Source organism: Trichosurus vulpecula, chromosome 5, assembly GCF_011100635.1.
Source record: "Trichosurus vulpecula isolate mTriVul1 chromosome 5, mTriVul1.pri, whole genome shotgun sequence".
Taxonomy (NCBI): Eukaryota; Metazoa; Chordata; class Mammalia; order Diprotodontia; family Phalangeridae; genus Trichosurus; species Trichosurus vulpecula.
In genome coordinates, this window is record NC_050577.1 from 48,600,442 (window position 1) to 48,624,737 (window position 24,296).

Sequence of the window (24,296 nt, forward strand, 5' to 3'; positions counted from 1 at the left end):
CTCCAATATCTTTGCCAAGAAAACCCCAAATGGGGTCAGGAATAGTCAGACACGACTGAAACGATTAAGAACAAAACACAATTCTTTTTTGCGTCGGTTTAGAGCCAGAGGGGAGAGGTCAGCACTCTGTCTCTCCCTAGTTTGGACTATCACAATAGCCTTCTGGTTGGTCTCCCTGCTTCATGCCTCTCCCCACTCCAAATCTCTCCTATTCCACTACCAAAGTGATTTTCCTAAAGCACGCCGGTAGGACTCCATATTCCCTTCAGGATCACATATAAAGACGTCTGTCATTTAAAGTCCTGCCTTTCCAGACTCCTTACACTTTATTCCCCCTCCATATACAGTTATGATCCGGGACGCTAGCCTTCCTCCATCTCCCAACTCCTGGCTTTTGCACTGGCCATGCCCCACGCCAGGAATGCTCTTCTCGTTGTTGCCTCTCACTTAGTTCCCCCGTCTTCCTTTAAAATACAGCTCGAATGCCAGCTTCGGCCCCCTGCACACACCCTCCCTCCCAGGTGCTAGGGCCGTGCCCCCTCGGCATCACCTTCTATCTATTCTCGATATATCTTGTATGTGCTTGGCAATTTCCATGTTTCATTCCCGCCCCACCCCCACCTCCCCTTTAGTGAGCTCCTCAATGACAGGGGCCGTTTGTCTTTCTGGGTACATATAGCGCTTGGAATAGCACTTAATAAAAATGCTCAAGCATCGAATGAATGAATGGATGGATGAATGGATGAATGAATGAATGGAGGGAGGGAGGGAGGGAATGAAAGGGGGTAGAAGGGGAGAGGGGAGGAGCGCCAGCCACTCCTGGTAAGCTCCAAGGGGGACTAGTGCGGGCAGCACGAGAGAGGCCGAGGCGCAGGCGCACAAGGAGGGAGCGGCGCTTCGGCAGGGCCCACTTCCCGCCGGGCCGCAGGGGGCGCTGTGGCGGCGGAGCCGCCTCCTGGACGCTGCGCGGCGCCCCTCGTTGCAGGCGCTCGGGTAGAAAAGGAGGAGGAGCCGCTAGAGCCGCCCGATCTCCCTCAGTCCTCCGGGCCAAGGAGCAGCGCGGGCAGCCGCCGGGCACCATGGGCAAAAGGGACAACCGGGTGGTAAGTGTCCCGCGCCGGCGGGAAGGAGGCGGCCTCCGCCCAGCGGCCCTGCTCCCTCGGCGGCCGCGCGGCCCTCCGGCCCCGGGGCCTCCCCGAATCCGGCCCGGCCCGCCTTCCCCGGGGACCTCGGGCCTCGCTTTACCCCGCGGCCTCTCGTGGCGTGGCCTCGCTCGGGGGCCCGGCGGCGCGGCTGGACCCGGAGTCGGAGAGGGCCCCGAAAGTGCTTCCTAGGCCCCGGGAGAGGGAAGCCCCGCGGGCCGGGCCTGATGCTCCTGCCCCGCCTCCCCGGGTCCCGACTCCCCCCTCCCCCACCCCGCTCCTCTCCTTCCTTCCCCCGCCTCCCCATTCCCGGCTCCCCCCCCCCCGCTCCCCTGCCCCCTCCCGTCTCCTCCCTCGCCGCCTCCCCCTCCCTCTGTCAGAATAGAAGCTCCCGGAGGGTCGGGGCTGCCCAGCTCCCTTCCTCCATCTGTCCGCCTTCCTGCGGCTCTCCCCGCCTTGGGGGACAGGGGCTCGGTCTGCCTGTGTTTGCCGGAGCCGCGTCCTCGGGCCTGGGGCCGAGGCCCGGCCGTGCTTTGTGTTCGCTCCCTGGGCAGGTCCGTCCCTTTGAGACCTTTGTTAAGTTCTCGTCTTTGGAAGAGGGGAGGGGTCTCGGGGCAAGAGACCGTGCCCTGGGCAGCTGAGACGGGCTCTTAATGGGGGTCTGGGAACGCGCTTTTCTTAAAAAAAAAAAAATAATAATAATAATAATGTGTAACCATTTCAGTACAATTTGGTTTCCTTTGTAATCCTGTGCGTTTTATTTTTTCATTTTATAGCATTCTTCACCAGCCTGCCAAAGGGCTAACTCAGAAAAGGTTAAAAACTGACGCTCAAAGTTGCAAAGCTGGTGTTTTGTTTTGGTTTTTATCCTGATAGAGGGACTTAGACTGAAATCACGGGGTCTGACAAAAAAAAAAAAAGCCCTCCAGCCAGCCCTATTTCATTAGGCCCTGGGATGACTACTTGTGCTGTTGCTGTTCTTTTTTGCTTGGGATTCTGGCAGTGTTTTGTACTGGAGAAGAGACGGTGTATTTTAATGTGGAATTTAGAAGGAACCATAAGGATCACCTGGGGCCAGATTCTAGCCCAACCCCTTCATTTTAAGGCTAAGGAAGCTGGAACTTGGAAGGAAAACGGTTTAATGGAAGCAGCATTGGAGTTGGAGAGGAGAGATATTAAATAGCATTAACATTAAGCTTACCTTAAAATGTTTTTCCTAGAGCATCTCTCATGTGCCTCTGGATAATTACCTCCATTATACAATTAAAGAACCTGGGGCTTCCCAAGGGGAGGTGCCTTGCCTGTGGTCACACAGCTAATAAGTAAAGTAGTAGATTGAGAAGCAAAGTTTTCCCATCTCCAAGCCAACATCCCTGACTCTGCTACTTACATTTGTGTAACCCTGCTAAGTCATCTCCCTAAGTTTGGGATGACCTCCAGAGTCCCTGCCAGTTCTCAGTGGTATGTCATCAACCCTGTGCCAAGGTCACTCAGCTAGTGAATGGCAGAGCCAGATCTAGAACATGATTTTCCTTGCTCCCAGGTCTGTGCACTCTGTACAGTACTGTACTACTGATGTTGGTTCTGAAGTTAAAAAACAAAACAAAACACCACCTTTCTATGTGAAAAACTGACATTGTCTAAGATTGACTTAAAGGCAATTCGAATGTTTTTGGTGAATACCTTCCCACTGTTGCTTCTGCAGGCAATGCTGTTTTTTGTTTTTAATAGCTCTTTCTTTTTTTTTAAATTTGTTTAGATTTAACTGGGCTCAGTAATTTACAGAGGCTAGAATTAGTAACAGTTGCTTTCTGAGATGCCCTTCCTGTTCTTTAGAAATGGTTACAGTGTTCCTTCTAAGACAGGGATCCACCTCCAGTCAACAATCATACCGCATACCACTTCCATTTTTCCAAAGTACCTGCTCACGGACTCCTAACACTTGCCACCTTTTGCTTCAGGTTAATTTTCTATTAGCTATACTAATGGAAAAGTACTGAGACACAGATAATTGAAAAGTCATTTGTATTTCCTCCAGGCATGTGTTCATATAGTTATACCTCAGGTAACTTTTCTCAGAGCTATGCTAATGGAAAAATACAAAAGCACAGATAATCCAAAAATTATTTGTTTCCTTTTGGCTTATGTTCTTATAGTTATGTGTCAGTATGGGTGGATCTGATCTGGAAATTTACAATACTTAAATGATGGAGTCAGTGTGATATTCCATGGAATTATCCACTTTCTGGAAACCAGACAGTTTCTTTGCTCTCCTTATTGGAAACAAATAACATCATCTCAGTCCGATGGGGGGGGGGGAGCTCCAAGGACACTTAAAAAAATTCTTTTCCAGAGGGAGATAGTAAAGTGTTTTAGTCTTAGAAGAACTTCCTTATTGGGCTGAAGGCTAAATACAAAATAAATGCCAATAAAAATAGGTTGTGCATACTTTCCTGGAAGTTTTGTTGGAGTAATCTGTGCCTCATCTAGATACAGAGTTGACTTTGGGTTCTTAAAAACCATGTCAGCTAAGCACAAAGTCTGTTAAGACCTATTCAAGGTCAAATATGCTCATCATTAGGTCCACCTGAGGATGATGAGTTTTGGCCACAGCAACTCCCAAAGACCTTCCACTTTATAGTGTATAGATGTGGATTCGTGCTTCCTTGTAGAAGTATTAGATTGATAACTTGATTGATTGTACTTTTGAGTTACATATAAGTAACATTACTAGTCAGGTGTTTTCTGTAACATAAATTTTTGGAACTTTTTTTTGTCCAAAGTAGGCACTGGAGAGTTATAAAAATATAACATGACACAGAAACAAAAAGAAATGTTAGTAACTACATCATATAATTAAGATAACTTGGATAGTTCGCAAAGCACAGCTGCCTTTAAGGTGTAATATAGCAAGTTTGTTATTATTGCCAGTGGTAGTAATCATACACAACAGTTAAGCATTAACAAAGCCTTCTGGTTGGTGCCATTCTTTACATTACACAGATTAGAATTCTCAGCAAAGGCAATTGAATAGAATTTGAAAGAGCACAACAGCAAAAAGTGAAATCTCTAAACTTACACTTCTGGCCAGTCTGACCTAATACTTAAAAATTCTTAGCACCAGTTCCTCAACAATCCCCCAATTGTGAATTACATTATGCAGGGGTCTTTAGCCATGGTTTGGAACTACTGGTCTGATGGTCCAGATACCTGGGATCTTGTAGTCCTGGCCCCATCGCCAAATTTGGGCAAGTCATTTAGTCTGGCTATACATCAGTTTCCTCGTTTGTACAGTTATAGGGTTGGACCAAGTGATCTTTAAGGCCCTACTTGCTCTGAAACGAAGTGATTTTTACCACTTCTAGCTCAAGTGAGAAAATTGGTAGTGGTGGTGTTGCTGACTCTGCCAAAGAAATCTGGAAATGCATAATTCAAAGTTTGCAACAATATAAGAAAAGGTAGCAGTATTTTGGATTTTGTTACAAATAGAATGTTACTTCCATATATAAACAATTGCAGTATATTTTTCTTTCTGTATGTCATGCATTTAGGTTTAAACCTTTACAGTTAAGCTTAAGAGTATTTCTTCTTTAACCAAAGACCTTTATGTGTAAGCCAAGAATATGTTGGCATAATTAATGTGGTCGTGTCGATTCTGCCAACTTTCTGTTCTCTTTGAGTAAGTGGACTATGAGGGCCAAGCGACTGAGATTGAACCAAAAGAATGTCATAGCATACAAATAATTTTAATAAAACAACATACTTCCTTTTAGGACCCTGGCAAGAAAAAGTTTTTTGTTTTGCTTCAATCCTTTTTGAAAATATTTCTAAAATGTATAATATTTTCATGTCTTATAAGGGTGCTGTAATTTAATCTTTTCTTTGAGGATATCATGTGATCAGGGTGATCGTTCTGAATAATAAAGTACAGTATTGTACTGCCTAATACTAACGAATGAATGACTTACACTGAGCTAAATCTCAATTACAGACTCTCAAGATATACAGGAAGTTGCCTTTTTTCCTTAATAAGTCCTTCCAAACTAAGTTTTTTTGTTGTTGTTGTTTTTTTGGTAATTTTTCTTTCAGAATCGAAGGGGAAATTTTGATGGTGGCGATTACAAGTTTTTACCATTTCTTGTTGACTTTCTTTTTTAGCTCAGGTTTTGTACCATGTAAGGGGAAAAAGAAAGCATAGGAGTTATTTTTAAAGACCATCATTTTGGTTTAATTTATTTCTTTTCTCCCCCGCTCAAGGCTTATATGAATCCTATAGCCATGGCCAGATCTCGAGGTCCTGCTCAGTCTGCTGGGCCAACAATACAGGATTATCTGAATCGGCCAAGGCCTACATGGTAATTATAAAAAGTATTCATTTATTTGCTGTGTTATTTTTAAAAACCTTATTTTGTTTGCCAAAAGGATACTTAAGATTTGTTTTGTTTATTGTTAAGCAGTGGCTACATTCCCCCCCTCATCTGACATCAAATCAGGTAGGGTCAATATACCACAAACAGTTCTTACATTAAGAAACAGTAAATCTCAGAAGGTAGGGTCCACGTTCTTTTGAAAATGTCTCTTTGAATATTCTTGATCTTTGATAGTTTAGCCAGATTTTAGGATAATAATTCTCTGACCTCTCTTTAGATTGGATAATGAGAACTCATTGTTTAAAAAAAAACTTTGCTTAACTCAGTACACCTGTTCTAAAATTTGGGAATATAATGTACTAGTTACTGACTCTTTGTGATTTAGTTTATTTTACTTGTCATTATTCCACAGGGTGACATCAGCCTCTGAAATTATAATAGTTGTAATGTGTCAATAATGCTTAATTCTTTTAAATGAAGCTCATTACGTTGTAGGGTTGCTCAAACTGACAACTAACTGGAGTACACTTACAGGGAAATTATTGTATTTCATGTTTGAAATCGAGATGAGGAAATGATTTATCAGTAAATATTCGAGTAAATACAACAAAGGATATGGACAAAGACTAAAAAGCTTTTTGTGGGAAAGTTTTTAAGCAGAATTCATTGCCGAAACTTTCCTGTGCTTTTTATATTTCATGGACTCTGTCCACCCCCTTCCTCTTCTATGCATTCTCTTCCCCATTAAGGAAAATATATTCAAATTAGGAAAATGATTGCATAATCATTTTCTTTTGGAAATAATTTTTTGAAAAACATCTCTCTTAATTTTTGATCTCTTCTTGAAATTTGTGGCTGTTTTCTCTTTGATCTGTATAAACTTGTGTTCTGTTTTTTAAGGGAAGAAGTGAAAGAACAGCTAGAAAAGAAAAAGAAAGGCTCCAAGGCCTTAGCAGAATTTGAAGAAAGAATGAATGAGGTTGGTGAGCAATGTGCTTTTTTATATGGAAGCATTTTTTGCCTTAAAAAGCCTTTAAATGTCTTCCATTTTAAATTGTTTAATTTTTTTTTAAGGCTTTTAAGTTCAGCTTTCTATAACAGCAATATCTATACTATATAGTAAACTTACGTGTTTCGCCCACTCTGCCTTCTTGGTAACTGTGTGAAATGTAACTGATTGGATTTTCTAAACTTAGTCTTGTCAACTTTTACTGCCATATTATCATGAATTGTAAGTGCTTTGAAGGATGTTTTGTGGGAGGAAAGGTTATTTGATCTTTGGATATATAGACCTTAAAACATTTTCCCATAAAATTATAAGAGCTAAGATGTCAAACTACTAAAAGTACTTGTGGGTTTCTTGTTCAGTCGTTTTTCAGTTGTGTCCAACTCTATGTGACTCTATTTGAGGTATTCTTGGGAAAGAATTTCGAATCTTAGGTAAAAAAAAACCTTAGAGAAAGAAGGTACAAAATAATGTCAAAAGAAAAATGTATTTTACCCCCCAAATAGTGGCAAATCAGACTAAAAAGAATAGTAAGAGAAATCTCATGAAAAAAAGCAACAAAAAAACTTAAAAAGTTCTAGTAAGTAGCTGTTCTCAATCAGGACATATATAAATATAGCTACAAAACAGTTTACAGAGATAAAGGAAGATGAAAATAATTGAAGAAATATTTAACACAGTTCTTATGACTGGGCCATGCCAATATAATTAAAAATGATGTTAGAACCTAAATTAACCTAAAGATTTGTTCAAACTAATAGAACTAGACAATAACAGAATTAATTTGGAGAAATAAAAGGTCTGGAGCGGTGATTTTTAACCTCTTTGGGTTTTTGTTTTGTTTTTGGTCATGGACCTTTGGTAGTCTAGTGACATCTGTGGACCCATAAAAATGTTTTTAAATGCATAAAATAAAATTCATAGGATTACAAAGGAAATCTGTTACATTGGAATAGTGCCAAAAACAAGTTTGCACATTCCAGGTTAAGAACCCCTATTCTAGAATCTGAACAGGAAATAATAGAAGGGAAAGGTAGGTATGAGGAGATGTAGCATTATCAGATTTCAAACTGTGTTATGAAGCAGTAACCATGAAAACTATTTGGTACTGGTTACAATCTAGGAAAGCAGATCAGTGGAACAAATTAAATAAGCAGACAAAAAATAATAAGACACAGTAACCCAAAAAAGCCCAGAACATGAAATCATTCAAGGAAGGGCTCCTCATCCGACAGAAAATTGAAAATCACTTTAGCCAACCTTAGGTTTAGACCAGCAACAATACCACATCTAAATGTATATGTGACCAAAGTATAAGAGGTTACAAGGGGTTACCTTTCACAACTCTAATAGGGAAAAGAATAACCAAAAAAGGGAGACAGGAATTTAAAATGGCAAGAACCATTTTAGAACAACAAATCAATATTCGTATGATGAAAACACTTTTCAAAAAACAAAAATTGCATATTTCCAGTATCCATATTTAAAGTTATTCCTGATCACTAATAATTAAGAGAAATGCAAAATAAAACAATAAAACAAATGCAAAATAAAACACCAAGGAAATTAGGTTGGCTGAATTGTAAATTCAACTATTCTAGAAAGCAATTATAAATTATATGAAAAATGTGCCTAAACTGTTCCATTTTCTGTCTGACCCTTTAACCCACTGATTCCCCTGTTAGACATATACCTAAAGGAAGTCAAGAATGTAAATAAATGGTCCATATATACTGGAATATTCATGGTGCTTTTTGTGGTAGCAAAGAACTAGAAATAAAGTGTGTGACAGTTGATTGGGGCTTGGCTAATAAAGCGTGGCATATGAATACAATAGACTGTTATGTACTAAAAATGACAAATATAAGGAATTTAGAGAAAAATCATGAACTGGTGCAGAGTAAAGAACCAGGAGAGCACTATATTCAGTGTAACAATTAAAAACAAAAGACATCGATGACACACTCTGTCTTCAGGCATGATAACTTTCTTCAGGGGGAAGGATACATTAAAAAAAATCAGTTCATCCATCAGGGGAAAGTATTATGTAGAGAAGATGAAAAATAGCTGAGCAGTCTCAAAGACTGAATTAAGAGCCTTAGTGTTTTGATTTCTAACTGAAAATTAGTTTACATTACATAAAGATACCTAACATTATAGATACAAAAGCAGTACTAATTGCTTACAGAAGTGCAATCCCACAGTTTGTTTTATGATGGGGTGATTGTAAATACAGTCAGGCACTAATGACTAGGTTGCTTTCTAAAAGTTTTTAAATCAGTTTTTTGGAACATTGATTGCATTTCCTTACAAGCATGTTTAGGTACTGAGGCCAGCCCACAAAAAGCATTCTTTTAGAAAATATTTATTGAGCTACCTGCTTTGTTCACTTTCTGAGTCATTTTTATAGAAGGGAACTGTTTGTGATATATTTTTATTCTTTTTTTTTTTTTTTTTTTTAAGAACTGGAAAAAGGAACTGGAAAAACACAGGGAAAAATTGTTAGGTGGAAGCGAAAGTTCATCAAAGAAAAGAGAGGTAATACTCTTAATGTTAATATACTGACTATAAGCTCCTCAAGGGCAGTGATTGTTTTAATTTTGTCTTTGTATCCCAGCACTTAGCATAGTACTTGGCACATAGTAGGCACCTTAATAAATACTTCTTAACAAATTGTAAAGTATATCCAATATTTAAATTTTCATAATATCTTACCTATTACTAATAATGCATTTAAGAACTGAGACTATTTTATTACTTAGACTTCTGACTTGTGGAATTTAATCACAACCTGACAACATTTATTTCTTTTTAGAGAAAGAAAAAGGAAAAGAAGAAATCTGGTAGGGTGAGCAACGTTTTCCTTTTTTTTTTTTCCTTTTTGCCAAATGTAAATGGATTAAGGCCCTGAAAAGTAAGGATGGTTGTTTTATTAATATGGCTCAGATTAAATAACTGAGCAGAAACTAAGGAGCTGATTGTATCAGTTGGGAATAGTGTCCGTGATAGAAAGATGCTAACCTCCTGTAAAACTGGGGCTCCTTCATTAATATTAAAGAAGAATATTTAACTAGTATTTGTTTTAAATATGAGCACTTTAAAATTGAGTTTTTTTCAAAGATGTAACATTTAAACAGCTCTCTGGGAAAAAATCTCTTGACTTTACCAAAATCTTAATGATCCTTAGGGACATGGGCTTTTGTTACATTAGATGAAAAATTAATAGTGAATAATTTGATGAGGCACAGTGAAATGAACAAATTCTGCATCTCACAAACTTTAATTGTTTTATGTTTGGTCAAGTCTTCATCCTCTTCTTCATCAAGCTCTGATTCTTCCAGCAGTTCTTCAGATTCGGAAGATGAGGTAAGAGTGAATTGTTTTCTATATACTACATGAAATGTGATGTTCTAAAACTGTTTTCAAATGTGTTGTCTATACCATATCAAGACACATTGAGAAAATTCATTATGTTGTAGACCATCAGAGATGTTTATTCAAAGGTTTTAGTTGACAACCTTTTTTAAATATACAATAAGATTTTGATTAGTCATGCCCATGTGATAGAGAAGCTTTAGTATAGATAAGTTAAAAAGCCATTAAATTGGAGCATTTTTTAATCTCCTTTTGTGAAATTATTGTGTTCGTTAACAAATCCAATAAAGAAAGGGAATATCAACAAACAGTTCATAGAACCCTACAATGTTAAGAGCTGGATGGAACTTTAAAAATTGGTTCAGCCACCATATTTTATAGGTAAGGAGTTGAGGCCTATAGCTGTGAAATGACTGGCTCAAGGTCAAACAGCTGAACCTAAATCTTTTTGATCTCTCTTCACAACATCTCTTGGATCCATCCCCATCTCTCTACTCATGTGACCGCTGCTCGAGTTCAGACCCTTGTCACCTGTGGAATGGACTGTTATAATAGCCCTAGGTTGATCTTCCTGCCTCCACACTCTCCTTTCTATTTTCTTCACTCAGCTGCCGAAATAATCTTGCTAAGTACAAGAATAATGTGTTACTTTCCTACTCAGAAACCCTCAGCCATCGCCTCTTATCTCTTAAGTTAAATTGCAGCCTCCCTGTGTTCACAGGCTACATCCTAGTGAACCTGGACTACCTGTTACACAAACTTGGAGCATTCACACAAGCTCTCCCCAGTGCCTGAAGCGCACACCTTGTGTCTGCCTTGGTTCTTTCTTCCCACGTTTTGCTGGAACACTTTGATCTCCCATGTTCCCTACTTTGTATTATACTTCTGTATGTATTGTACATCTCTTCACACTGCCAGCCCCTTTGTAGACTCAACCTCCAATAGAATATAAGCTCTTTGAGAGTAGGAGCTGTTATTGTCTTTGTATATCCAGAGCCTAGCATGGTGCCATGCACCCAGGTGGGAGTGGGGGATTCTAGATCAGGGAGCCCATTTATGTAGGGAACTCCCAATGTACAACTTCTATCAATGGAAATCAGTAACTCCTCTGTTCTTTTAAAGGGTTTCCTAGGACACAAATCAAATGAATTGCCAGTGGTCACATAGCTAATACATGTCAGAAGCAGTACTTGAATCTAGGTCTTCATGGTTCCAAGACTAGTCCTCTATCTTCTTTGCTATATTTGCCTCCTTACCATGATCATAGTAGGCATTTAATACTTGTTTGTTGAATTGAATCATAAAGACTAGCAGATTGGGCAAAGTGTTTGTCGATCAATAAATGGCAATTATATAAGGCAACTAATTCCTTTTTAATCCTTTTCGTTAATTGATTAAGGTAAGAAATAAATAAAATGCAAAAATTACATTAGGAGAGTTTAACGATATAGAAACCCATTTTTTTTCTTAAATATTTTATGTAGGATAAGAAACAAGGGAAAAAAAGAAGAAAAAAGAAATATCGTTCACATAGATCTTCAGAATGCTCCATATCAGAATCTGAATCAGATAGTAAGGTAACACAGAATTGGGATGGCAACTCTTTTAACATTTGTAATTAGATGCTAGATACTCTTGTTTTTAATTGTTTTCCATATAGAAACTCAAATAATTGCTTATTTATTTGCCTTGAGTTCCACAAAGATTTTCTTATACTTTGACCTACACAAGCACCTACCAAAACAATGTTTATCCTGTTTCTAGTGTCTGGAACTATTATCAAAAAACCTGTCAGTAACATTTTGGAACAACATTGCGTCTAAGACTCAGTTGACCTCAGAGCCTTTGCTTCAAAAGGAGAAATCCATCCTCTTAGGGAAGAGCTAGATATCTGAGTTTCTGATTCCTGAATTCTTAAATTGGCTTTAACTCCTAATTCTTGATCTGTAACTATCTGAACCTTCTTCCCAGTAGGTGTTAATTTTATAGCACGTGTCCTATAAGAGCCAGACCCCTTTGATAATCATGTTCCCTTTAGTACAGAAAGTAGCTTCAAATTAAGGAATCATCATTTCTCCATAGTCCAGGTCTCTAAAAAGTTATTGTCTGGGAGTGAAGCAGTGACACACCAAAATTTCAAGGACAGTGTGAAATTCATTTAGGATACTTTCTGTGGCACATATTAGCGTTGTGAACCTGTAGTGCACAGTTCCACTGAGTATGGCATGAATGCACGTGCACATATTTCAGAAAAGATGGTTGGGAAATAGGAAGGGGCCTGCAGCTTGATCACAAGAGTTCAGCCCAATGAAAGCAGATGGTATTGTATAATGAGCACTAGAATTCAAAATACTGCACTTTGAAAGTAAGACTCTTCACAGAGGGAGATAAGGAAGGATGTTGAAGTGTTCAGCCCCTGGGAAAATCCCAAGTGGCAAACCCCCTACTAGCAAAGGGGAAAGGTGTACAGCTGCATTTTTTAGTGCATATACAGTATGCATGACCCTGTGCTAGCCTTTGGAAGAGATAGAAATAAGATAGTCCTTGCCTTCGTGGAGCTTAAAATCTAGTCAAGTGAGAAACAGTAGAAATAGAAATAGCCATAATACAAAATAGAGATAAATTTGAAAACCTTAAAAGAGCATTGTAAGGCCTATGGAAAGTTTTCTACAAGACTCATGGAATTTGAGAGTTAGACAAGATCTCAGTGACCATTGGATCCAACTCACCCACAAAAGGAATTCCTGCTTTAACGAACCTGATAAATGGTCTCCCAGCCTCCAGTTGAAGACCAACAAGGAAGGGCAACTCGCCATCTCTGGAGGCAGCCCATTCTACACCTGTATGGTTCTAGGTTTGAGGAACTTTTTCCTGATGTCAGCTATAGATTGCCTTCTTTGCAACTTCCACTTACTGCTGCAGGCTTTGCCCATTTTGACCAAAGAGACCCAATCTAAGTGTCCTTCCACATGACAGCTCTTAAAATATTGAAGAGAGTTATTATGTTGTCATCATCTCATTTTGCACACGCGCACACACACACACTGTCTCTCTCCCTCTTCCTCCCCTCCCTATCCCCCCCTCCCTCTCTCACTCCCTCCCCCTCTCTCCCTCCCTTCACCTCTCTCTCTCTCACACTTTCTCTCTCTCTCCCTCCCCCCCCCCACCCCCGTCTGTCTGTCTCCCTCTCTCTCCTCACCCCCCCCCCCAACCTATTGTCGTAGACTCAAGGCCCTCACCATCACGGTTTGAGGAGAGGACTGACTAAATCAGATCTGTACATTAGATAATTAACCTGCCACTGGTGTTAAGGATGGATTTGGAGGAGGGCAGATGAGATGTTAGAATATCATTTAGGAAGATTCTGCAATACACCAGGAAGGCCTGACCTTGAATGATGTATAATGGGAATAGGAAAGAAGGGGTAGGTGTGAGAGACTGCACAGAGAGTTTGACAAGTCTAGATGATTTTAAGTTTGGGGGAGAGAGGGGAAAACAAAGATGATACTATGTTTTTAGATGGTATTTGTTCGTAAAACAGCAAGTCACAAGAGTTATTTTTAGCAGGAAAGATTCTAAGGTATAGATAGTAAATAAATAACAGCTGGATAAATAATTCCCAGGTTTTTTCCTTTGGTACAATTGCCGGAGGTTGAGCAATTGTAATGATTGAAGTAAGGGAATAGAATTAGATCTCAGCTTTATTGATAATAACTCAGGCCAATTAGTCTCAGAATGGTGGGTTTTAGATTTAACAAACCCTTCCCCCTTTGAGCACCATTTGAAAAAAAAAAAAGATAATTTCTAACACTTTAAAGCATATTGTTCATTTTATTTGTAATTCACTGGGGAAGATGGCATTTGGAATATAGAAAATAGTATTAGAGCTAGTTTGGTTAGAAAGAAACCTCTTCTGCATAAAGATTTACTTCCTTAATTTTTCTGTTTTTAATGTAGCAAACCTAGTATTTGCATTTGATCAACCATATTGCATTCTTTACTACAATTATTACATTTTAAATTGATATTTTCACTTTATTTAGGACAGCATTAAGAAAAGAAAGAAATCAAAAGATGAACATGAGAGAGAAAAGGTAAAATTCAAAGGTTTTTAAATATTTTACAAACATTAATATTTGTATGTTAGCTTTTGGATGACTTGAGAATCTATCATATTTACTGATTTTAGTTGGAAAATGTACAGCAGATGCATGGCATCTATTTCAGTGAAGTTTCATTGATTTTATATGTTAATTTAAAGGAAACTGCTTGGCAAAATTAAATTTTGAGTACACAAAAGTAGTAGAATAATCTACTTTAGAGAGACTCTAAATAGGTATTGTTTAGATTGAATTTTGGTAGCTTATCTCAGAAGCTTTAAATATAATGTATTTGGAATTAAATCCACTTAAAGTGTATTTTCTTCAGATAAAATGTCTTTACTATAAAATCAATTCATTTTAAAGCAAATACTTGGTAACAGTTAAACCTAGCTTCTTTGTGCCATAGGTGCATCTCGAAGAGCTTACTTGTAAATAGATTTATTTAAATCAAATTACATTTCCCCAGTTGTTTACATAATAACATCATAGATTTTTATTTTCTTAGTTTTGGAATTGATATTAACTTGTACAACATTTCAGAATTTGAAGGAACATCTGGGGCAGGCTATCTAGTCTAATTCCTTAGCTGTACAGGAATCCCTTCTACTATATCCCCAACAAGTAATCAGGTAACCTTCTCTTGGAAGGACTTTTGGGAATCCATTAACTCACCCCACCCTACTTTTGGACAGCCTAATTGTTTTTTCCCCATTCTTCCCCTTTTTAATTTTTTTAAATAACGTTTTTCTTCAATTACACATACAAGTAATTCCTAATATTAGTTGTTTTTAAGTTTTGAGTTCCAAATTCTGTCCTTTCCTTCCTCCTCCCCCTTTTCCCCCTGCCCCAGACAGTAAGCAGTCTGATATAGTTTATACCTGTAAACATTCCCATATTAGTCATTTTGTGCAAGGAAACTCAAAACGAAAGAAGAAAGTAAAAAATAGTATACTTTGATCTGTATTCAGACAACATCAATTCTTTCCCTAGAGGTGGATAGCATTTTTCATGAGTCCTTTGAGATTGTCTTGAATCATTGTACTGCTGAGAAAAGCTAAGTCATTCACAGTTATTCATTCTGCATTATTGCTGTTACTATGTACAGTGTTGTGGTTCTGCTCATTTCACTTTGTCTCAATTCATGTAAGTCTTCACAGATTTTTCTGAAATCATCCTGTTTGTCATTTCTTACAGCACAATGATATTCCAATACAATCATATACCACAACTTAGTCATTCCCCAATTGATGGCCATCCCCTCAATTTCTATTCCAAGACACCACAAAAAGAGCTGCTACAAATATTTTTGTATAAATAGGTTCTTTTTCCTTTTTTTAAATCTCTTTGGGATACAGACCTAGTAGTGGTATTGCTGAGTCAAAGGGTATGCCCAGTTTTATAGCCCTTTGGGCATATGAAATTGATCTCAAGAGTGGTTAAATCAGTTCACAACTTCGCCAGTAGTGCATTAGTGTCTCAATTTTCCCATATCCCCTCCAACATTTATCATTTTCCTTTTTTGTCACATTAGCTGATCTTATAGGTATGCAATGTTATCTTAGAAATGTTTTAATTTGTATTTCTCTAATCAGTAGTGATTTAGAGCACTTTTTCATATGACTATAGATAGCTTTGATTTCTTTGTCTAAAAACTGCCTTTTCATACCCTTTGACCATTTATCAATTGGGGGAATGACTTGTACTCTTATAAATTTTACTCAATTCTCTATGTATCTGAGGAATGATGAATTGTCCTAATTGTTAAGATTTTCTGTAAATATCTCTGCTCTTGTTCAAGTCACTAATCAAGTCATTGTTGTAAACAAACATTTAAGTATTTTGAGAAATCTATTTAGAGAAATTTTTTGAACAATAATTTTATCCTGCAAATAACGATTCCCAGTTTTTGCTTTGTATTGTTGTATTTGCTTTGTTAGTAAAACAGAGTATTTGCACAGAATGGATGTTTAATATTTGTTGGATTGGAACCAGCAAGTATTTTTTTTAAAGCCTACTGCATGTGTAGCCCTGAATGAGACATTGAAGTGGATACTAATGAAGTAGTTAATTATACAATTGTTTTGTGGGTTGATTTTTTAAAAAATATTCTTATTAGGTATAATTTAGTAAATCATAGGGAAATAAATATGGTGAGAAAATAGAAATGCAACTGAGTAGTGTGGATTTGTTTTAACAAAATATGTTTTGTTAATAAATAGTAATAACTGCCATGAAACTTTAGGGCAATCCAAAATGTAAAACCTCCCCAAATTTCAGTCATTATTTGTGGAAATGGAAATAAAATTTTAAAGATGGTTATTATTATTAAACTGGATCTTAGAAATGTAAGATGTGCTTAATATATATCATTGATATATCTTCATTCTGAGTAGAAATAATACATGTTGAATAATTCATAGGAAATCAAAAGTCTGAGCAAGAAAAGAAAGAAGATAAATTCTGAAGATAAACCTGTGTCATCTGAATCTTTATCAGAACCAGATTGTATAGAAGAGGTTAGTATGTAAATTGAACTGTTTTCAGTTTTTTGAATGTTTCAGTTTTTTATACACTAAATAAGCAAAAAGGAATAGAGCTTATAAACATTTGATTAAGTTATATAACTTCCTCATCTGATATAATATGAAGAAGACATGAAAATAGAGTATAAGTCTTATATATACACTTAAATTAGATTAAAATTCTACTTTTGATACACTCTAAACAGTAAATCCAAATGATTGTTGTTTAGATTGAATTGATGTAGCTTATCTCAGAAGCTTCAAATATATTTGGAATTAAGTCCACTTAAAGTGTTATTCTTCAGAGGTTAAAATGTCTTCGCTATAAAATAAATTCCCTTTAAAAGTAAGTACTTGTTGCACCTTGCTTTATCCTGATGTTTACTGAAAATAGAAAGGCGTTTTATGACCATTTTAATACTGAGTTTCTGCATCTTTGTAGTATAAAACACAAATGTTTTGAGCTCTTGTTTGAGTTCTGCTAGAATTTGTTTTTCATTAACTTCTGTATGTAATTCTTACTCATAGAAATAATCTTATACAAACAGAAGTGATTTTCGAGTACTGACATTAGAATATGTACTTAGTGTAATTAACATTAATCTTGGGTAAAATAAGAAATTAATAGTTTTTTTTTTTTTCAAGTTTCTGAGCTATTTGAAAGGTGTAGAAGTGATGGGGTTTGAAAAAGGAAGTGCTTAGAATAGCTGCCCTGGAGAAATACAGTAATAATACAAGGGGTGACTTTGTTCTGTTCATGTTCATTATCACTGCTGATGTATCTGCCCTAAAGATTCATCCAACTTTTTATTAATTATTCCTACTAGTCTGGTTTTCTCCTGTCATGAGAATAATGTTGATTTCAGGCTTTTCACTAATTAGTTGTGTTTTAAATGTATTTCTTGGCACCTCAGGTCCTGAAATAATTAGATTTCACTAAATGTCTCACTTAAATTTTTGTAGTAATTTTGTAGTAATCCATTGAATTCTTTAGCCATGGCAACCCATGAAATGCATAAAAATGCGAAATATCCCCTAATTTTCTTTGACTCTCTTTAGCCTTCTCCTTTACTGAGAATTGTAGAAAAAGAGTTAGATGGTACTAAATGTCAGTTTTTAAACTTTATAAACAGTTACTTTTAAAAATTGATAGGTATGGTGGAGGAGTACCAGGGTACATTCATATGGCATGATTTCTTGCAATCTTTCAACAATCATTAGACACTTGTATTTCAGCTTTTTGTTATTAAAAAAAATGCTGCTATGGATATTTTTGTTTATATAAGTCTTGCTACAAATCACTTCCTGGGAATCTTAGCAGTGATATCTCTTAGTTAATGGGTATAAACAATTTAGTAACTTTCCTTGAATAAGTCCAAGTTTTATTTATGAATAGTAATTTAGCTGGTAATCCTACATGTGGTATCTTTATCTTTGCCCAGTAATCATGTGAGTTGCTAAACTACTGAAAGAACACATTAATATTGCCATTCTTTATGTAAAGAAAACCAGAAGACATACAAAATTGCAATTAAATGTAAAGATGAGTTATTGGTCCTGCTCAGAGAAAGTCAGGGTGCTGCCAAAAGTCCTTTCATATTAAAAGATCCTCCTCCTCCTCCTCCTGATGGCAGTAAGAAGCTTTATTTCATAAGACACTTGGTCCATCTTACGTTGTCATACGCAGACAAATATAGGCAAGAAGACCACCATAAAGACAGCTTTTGTTTCTGTTCCAATATCCGTAGCAGAGAATAAAGAAACAGAAATTATATAAGAACTTGAAGGAGATTACCTATAAATCAGGTGATTTCAGTGCTAAGGTAGACACAAAGAAAGTATGGCAAAAAATGTTGGAAAATAGGTTTGGAATTTAAAAAATCAAAAAAACATAAAAGGCTTATAAATTACTTCCCTGCATATCATGAATACTTTCTTTAAACAAAAAAATTTTGTCAATGCCTTTTGGTTTTTTATATCACTGTAACTTCCCAGCTTTCTTGGTCCCAGATCTCTACCAAAAGAAAAGCAATTAAGCGACGTCTGGCAGTTAAGACACCATTGATCTACCCCCCCCCCCCCCCCCCCCCCCCCCGTTATCTGGATGAGGGAATAGTAATAACTGACATTGTGTAATAATAGTAACAGCTGGCATTTATGTAACATTTTAGGGTCTTCAAAGTGCTTTATATTATTTCAGTTGAGCCTCACAACAACCCTGTGATCTGTGAATTGCAGATTTTATCCCCATTATACAGATGAGGAAACCGTGAATCCCAGGGAAATGTCTTGTCTGCAAACAGCTGCCATATGCTAAAGGTGGGATTGATCCCATGTCCAAGCCTAGCTCCTGATTAATTATGCTACACTATGTTTGATCATCTGCCCTCAGGGATTAGTTATTATATTTATCTGAATTCTGATGTTATTTTAGTGTTGGTTTCCTTTTCGTTATTATAGTCATCTATACCGTCAGGTTTGCTTTCTTCAATCAGGATCAGTACATTTAAGTCTTTTTGTTTCTCCGAATTCCAAACTTGCCATGCTTTTTACCATACATTGTATTCATACACTTTAAATTGTTCAACCATTCCACAGGTAGTGCTCACCTATTTTATTTCCAATTTTCTGCTACCACAAAAGTGTTAGGAGTGTCTTAATATATATGGAACTCTTCTTTAACCTTTGGGTATATCCTCAGTTAGTTGTAACACTGGATTCAAAGGTAGGCACACATGGAGTGACAATTCCCTATAGATGGTGTTTCTCCATATGCTGTGGTTTGTGGGTCATATTGTCTTGAGTTCATCAAGTTTAAGAACATTACCAGGACCTCAGTGACATCCACAGTCATTTAAAAGCAACCAAACTAGTAACACTTACAGGAAAAACTAAGTAAGGAAAATACATTAGCAAGATTGCTTTGGTTTGGTGGGCCACCAATTAATTGAGTTAACCCATTGGCATATAACATATGGGTTGGGTCTTAGAATTAAACAGGAGGCCAGGAGACTAGATCAAATTCATGATTTTTCATAGCACTTTAGATGACAATGATTCACGTATTTATAATATTTTAAGGTTTCCAAAGCATTTTTCTCACAAAAGCTCCATGTAGTAATTAGTAAAAAATACCATTCTATTTTACAATACGAGAGATACATATAACTCAGGTTTAAGTGACCTGATTTAGTCCTGTTTCTCCAAGTCCGTAGGATTTTTCTTTCAAATGAAAATAATCGAGTTCTTCTACCCATTTTAATCCCCATTTTTGTTGGCAGTTGTCTCTCTGAATGAATGATTTTGTGGTCAGTCAGGGTCCACACCAGAGAAAGAAGAAAGGAGAGCATCCATGCACAAACATGTATCCAAATAAATTATATTGAAGGATTTTTTTTTACAGCCAACCAAGGCCACAGGATGCCACAAATCTCCAATTCTGCATCAGATCATTTTGGGAATAAGGGAAGGGGGGTGGAGAGTGTGACGTAAGTAGCAGGTCTAAAAATAGCCTCCCACCTTCTCCCTTTTGTACAGGAAGAATCTCATGTTTGAAATGTATTTGTTTTCTTCTCTTCACAGGGCTTAGAGAGCAGTTCTTGGTGGGAAAGCCAGGGTTAGTTGTTACTTCTGTACCTACAGTTTGGGATCTTAGGGCATTTAGGAAGCCTTTTTCTACACATCTGGAGGAAAGGGAAGGGTATTATAGCAGCCACAGACCAGGCGTTGTGAAGGCAGTTATGGTGGTCTTAGTTTAGTTGACCCTGCACTACCTGCCCATGGTCACACAGCTATAAGAGTTAGCATTTGTGTTTGGACCTTGGCCTCTTGACTCCCAGTCTGGCACTTTCTGGTTATACTAATATTAAGTTCTGCTGCAAATCAAAATCTTTATTTCCCAATACCCAAAATTGTAGCTGACCTAAAAGGCAGTGGAAAGAACAACAGCACGTGTAAGGTACCTAGACTGAGGCATCTTACTCACTTTGAAAAACACAGAAAGCTACAATAGGATATGATGTGATATGACATGAGGCATGAGAAGCACATGTGATTAGAAAAGGAGGTGAGCCAGAGTTAGCAGGAGGCCAGCTCAGGTGTTGTTTTGGTGTCCAAGAATGGCGTGCGAACTTGGAGAGGAGAAGCAGCTTTCCAAACCAGAAGGGCAGCTCCATTTAGACTGTACAGATACCCCTGAAATGTTTGGACATTTTGAAAGTCAGTTCAGCCTGTAATTTGAAAATAAATTCAACTGCTAAAATCTTATGTAATTTAAAAAAGGAGCAACCACCATAACTTATGCCAGACTAACCTCACTTTCCTTTTAATGACGTTGACTAAGATTTTAACATTTGATGGAATCTTTCTTGTTCTTGTAAACAAAACAACACTTGTAGACAAATGTAATGGTGCAGCTGCACCCATAGAAGGACTCTTTTGAGGAGAGGATGTCAGTTTAGACAACGGGCTAAGGGTTTTCTTTAAGATTTCACTCTTTGTTTTGACCATTGTTATAATAACAAATGTTAGCACCCACTGAAATCATCAAGTTCATAGATCATTTTCATTGTTAAATGATTATTGCAAAGTCTGGCTGGGGTGGGAAGGGACTCCAGAAGCCACCGTGTAGCTCTCTACAACATGGCATTTGTATAGGAACCTCTGCAGGGAGCTGTCCTACTGGGGGCAGCTGTCATCAAGACCTCAAACCCCCCTCAGCCCCTTTACAGCTCCCACTCAGTGCTCCTGGTTCCGCCTTCTGGAACTCAACAGAGCCACTCATCACTCTTCTCTGTGACAGCCCTTCAGGGCCTGGAAGACATTGTCATCCTTGTCTGTCATCATTCTTCAGGGTCAACTTCCTCAGGCCCTCCAGTTCTTCATGTGATATAAACTTTCTTATCTGTGACCTTCTTTAGGAACATACAGTACCCAGAGCTGGCCATGACATTGCAAGAGATGGTCTGCTAGGGTAGTCCTTACACAGCTTTTAAGTGCAATGCCTTGAGCCTGTGGTATTCACAGGTTTTTTTGGCATTAAAATCTCTTATCACCTGTTGGTTAAATTTTGCTAGGCTGCACCTTAGGTATCAGGTACACAATCTTTGACTAGAGCACTACTGGCTTGCTGGGTAGAACCTGCAAGAGCTTCCACTCTGCCTGTGTAGCGTTCAGGGGCCTAGGTTTACCAGTACAAAACATTGAGGCACTGGAGTGCCTTTAAATGACTTTAGTATAACATTTATACGTGTGTATTTTTACTGTGTACATAGCACTGTGTCAGATTCCAGAGGAGATGCAAAAGTATAATATATGGCTCATGTCCTTTTGGGAACTTAAAGATTATTTATTTTAACATTTCTTCATATAGCAGTGTAACTTTATTTAAAACATGGTTATATTAAAACTTTTTGAATTATTCTCTAATGAGATTCTTGTTAGGTTATCAAATAAAATCGTTTACTTATTTTTGCGAGTTTCATAGGATATTTCCTTAAAATTTGTCCATTTTTTTTTTTTTAGGCACAAGCAAAAAAAAAGAAAAACAGTGAGGAGAGAGAAAAGACCACAGCAAGTATCACTTTCATTCTTAAATGATAACAAAGAGTAGTTTTATGTGTCAGGCATATGGGAAAATTAAATTTAATGGGATAAATAACCTAGGTCAAAGTGAGGTCTTAGAGCCATATTTTATTCATCATAAGAGCCTGTGTAACAGTGTTACATCTTTATTTCTGATGTTGTCTTGTGATACCAGCATTATTAATAATAATGATAATTAACATTTACATAGTATTTTGAGGTTTTCAAAGCAATTTACATACATTATTTCCTTTAACTTTGTAGAGTCCTTTGAGGGAAATGATACTGATATTATCCCCATTTTGTAGATAAGGAAACAGGCTTAGTCAGATTAAATGACTTGCCCTGGGTAATGCTGGGCAGTTGACTAAAAAAGATGTTCCACTGTAGTAAATTTATATGCTGATTTTTAGGATCACAATCTAGTATTACATGATGCCTGTGTGTTCAGTATGTTTACTTTGTGTATTAATATTAAGGAAACTGTTCATTTAACTTAAAAAAAAAGACAACAGCCAGTATTGCTTATATTTACTTATATTCAGTTTTTTCCTGAGTACTCAAAACTGAATAGTAGTTAACTTTTTAAAATTTCATTATTTAACAGTTGGAATTAATATGAATTATTGGCACCTGGTAAATGTTTGTGTTGTTGTTGTATCCTTCCCTTCCTTAAAACCCAAGTACAAAAATAGCTTCATTTGTTAGAACCAGGTGGATGTGTAATTTATCCTTGATGGTTTTGGTTTGTAGTAGGTTAAATTTATAAGTAGAATAAAGGACTTTGACAAGGGGCAGAAAGCTGGAAGCGTATGTTAAGTTAGCAGACTTCTTTCCTATTTCTATTATAGTGCTACCTTCATAAAGTATGTATTAATAAACTATTTTCATAATACTAAGATTTTAAATTTCTAATTCAGTAAGTATCTGTAGATATAACCCATATATGTAAAAACTCTTGAGCAGATCGTCAGTGATTTTTAAGAACATAAAGGGGTTCTGAAACCAAAACATTTGAGAACCAGTGCTTATACAGGTGTTGAGTTAAGATGCGTGAACAGCAACAGGTAGAAGTGCTCTTTTATGTGTGGTAGAAAGAACACTGACCTAAGAAGAGCTGGAAAACTTAAATACCTAACCTTGGCTTTGCCACTAATTATGGGACCTGGGGCAAGACCTTTCAATCCCTGAGCCTGTTTCCTCAACAACCAGAATAAAGGGTTGGACTAAAAGGTCTCAGAGATCCATTCCAACTTTAAAATGCATGTCTATGATATAATAGTTAAAGAAGTCATGATGTGATTGGTTTGTGTTTCTTATTGGATGATTACTAAATAGAAAAACCCAGAAGCAAAGCCACTCAGACTTTGGAGTTTGGATTGGCAAAAAGAAAGCACTGATGCACATGTGGCAGGGAGCGGACCCCTAAAAGAGAGATGGCCATGAGAGAGGCGCACTCAGCCAGCTTGGCTGACAGCATCTCCTTGAGGGGCATCCGCACGGCCAGTGCTCCCCAAGGCAGCCGTCTCCTGGATCATGTGGCCCTGTCACATCATGAGAGTGATGGTTTTGCACTCAAGAATCTTCCTGTAGTCTTAGCAGTATCCTGAGGGCATCACTGAGGGGAAATCCTAGGAAATAGCCAGAACCACACAGCAGTCTCAAGATATTTTAAGCACAAGGAAAGATGTCTTTTTAATGTGGTTTGGGCTTGAGATCTTTTTAAATTCTAACTTCAGGAAGGTGCAGAAGAATGTTGTGGGTTTGTAGTGTATTGGCAGAGTTTACATCTTGTTAGGATAATGACAAATTATAGTCTTCGTAGTAGTAAGTTATTTCCCGAAATACCTGAGCATAAATTCTTGAAGTGGTGAAATGATAGTCTTCCTTTCTTTATGCCTCATCCACAAACTTGATGCGAGTTATCTAGAAGAGTCTTTGACACTAACAAGGGATGTGGATGGGGTGCACTGTATTATATACATAACAATACTTTTTAAATACTGTTAGAAAATAAAGCTTACAGTGAAAATGATTTTTATGAGAAAGTGAAAGGCCTCCTTGGATTTTGATGTACTAATGAATTTTGAAGAAAGCTGTGCTGAAAAAGTCATTGAGTTCCACTTCTTTCGTTTTGCCTTTGAGAGAAACACCTGACCAAAAAAGTCTAGGGATCATAATAGATCATTTACAGC

The 24,296-nt window shown here is 37.5% G+C and overlaps 1 protein-coding gene and 1 long non-coding RNA gene across 2 annotated transcripts; both read left to right on the forward strand.

The window, feature by feature from the left end:
• The first annotated feature begins 1,020 nt into the window (after positions 1-1,020).
• On the forward strand, positions 1,021-6,450 carry LOC118850332. Its single transcript, XR_005010465.1, has 3 exons — positions 1,021-1,103; positions 5,400-5,497; positions 6,413-6,450. It is a non-coding gene; the product is annotated as an uncharacterized LOC118850332 (long non-coding RNA).
• Positions 6,451-6,456: 6 nt separating this feature from the next.
• FAM133B (family with sequence similarity 133 member B) lies at positions 6,457-22,116 on the forward strand. Its single transcript, XM_036760513.1, has 8 exons — positions 6,457-6,491; positions 8,982-9,056; positions 9,334-9,366; positions 9,822-9,884; positions 11,378-11,470; positions 13,937-13,987; positions 16,417-16,512; positions 22,042-22,116. The coding sequence occupies exons 1-8, from the start codon at positions 6,483-6,485 to the stop codon at positions 22,114-22,116; spliced, it is 495 nt and encodes a 164-aa protein (XP_036616408.1). The 5' UTR covers positions 6,457-6,482.
• Positions 22,117-24,296: the final 2,180 nt, after the last annotated feature.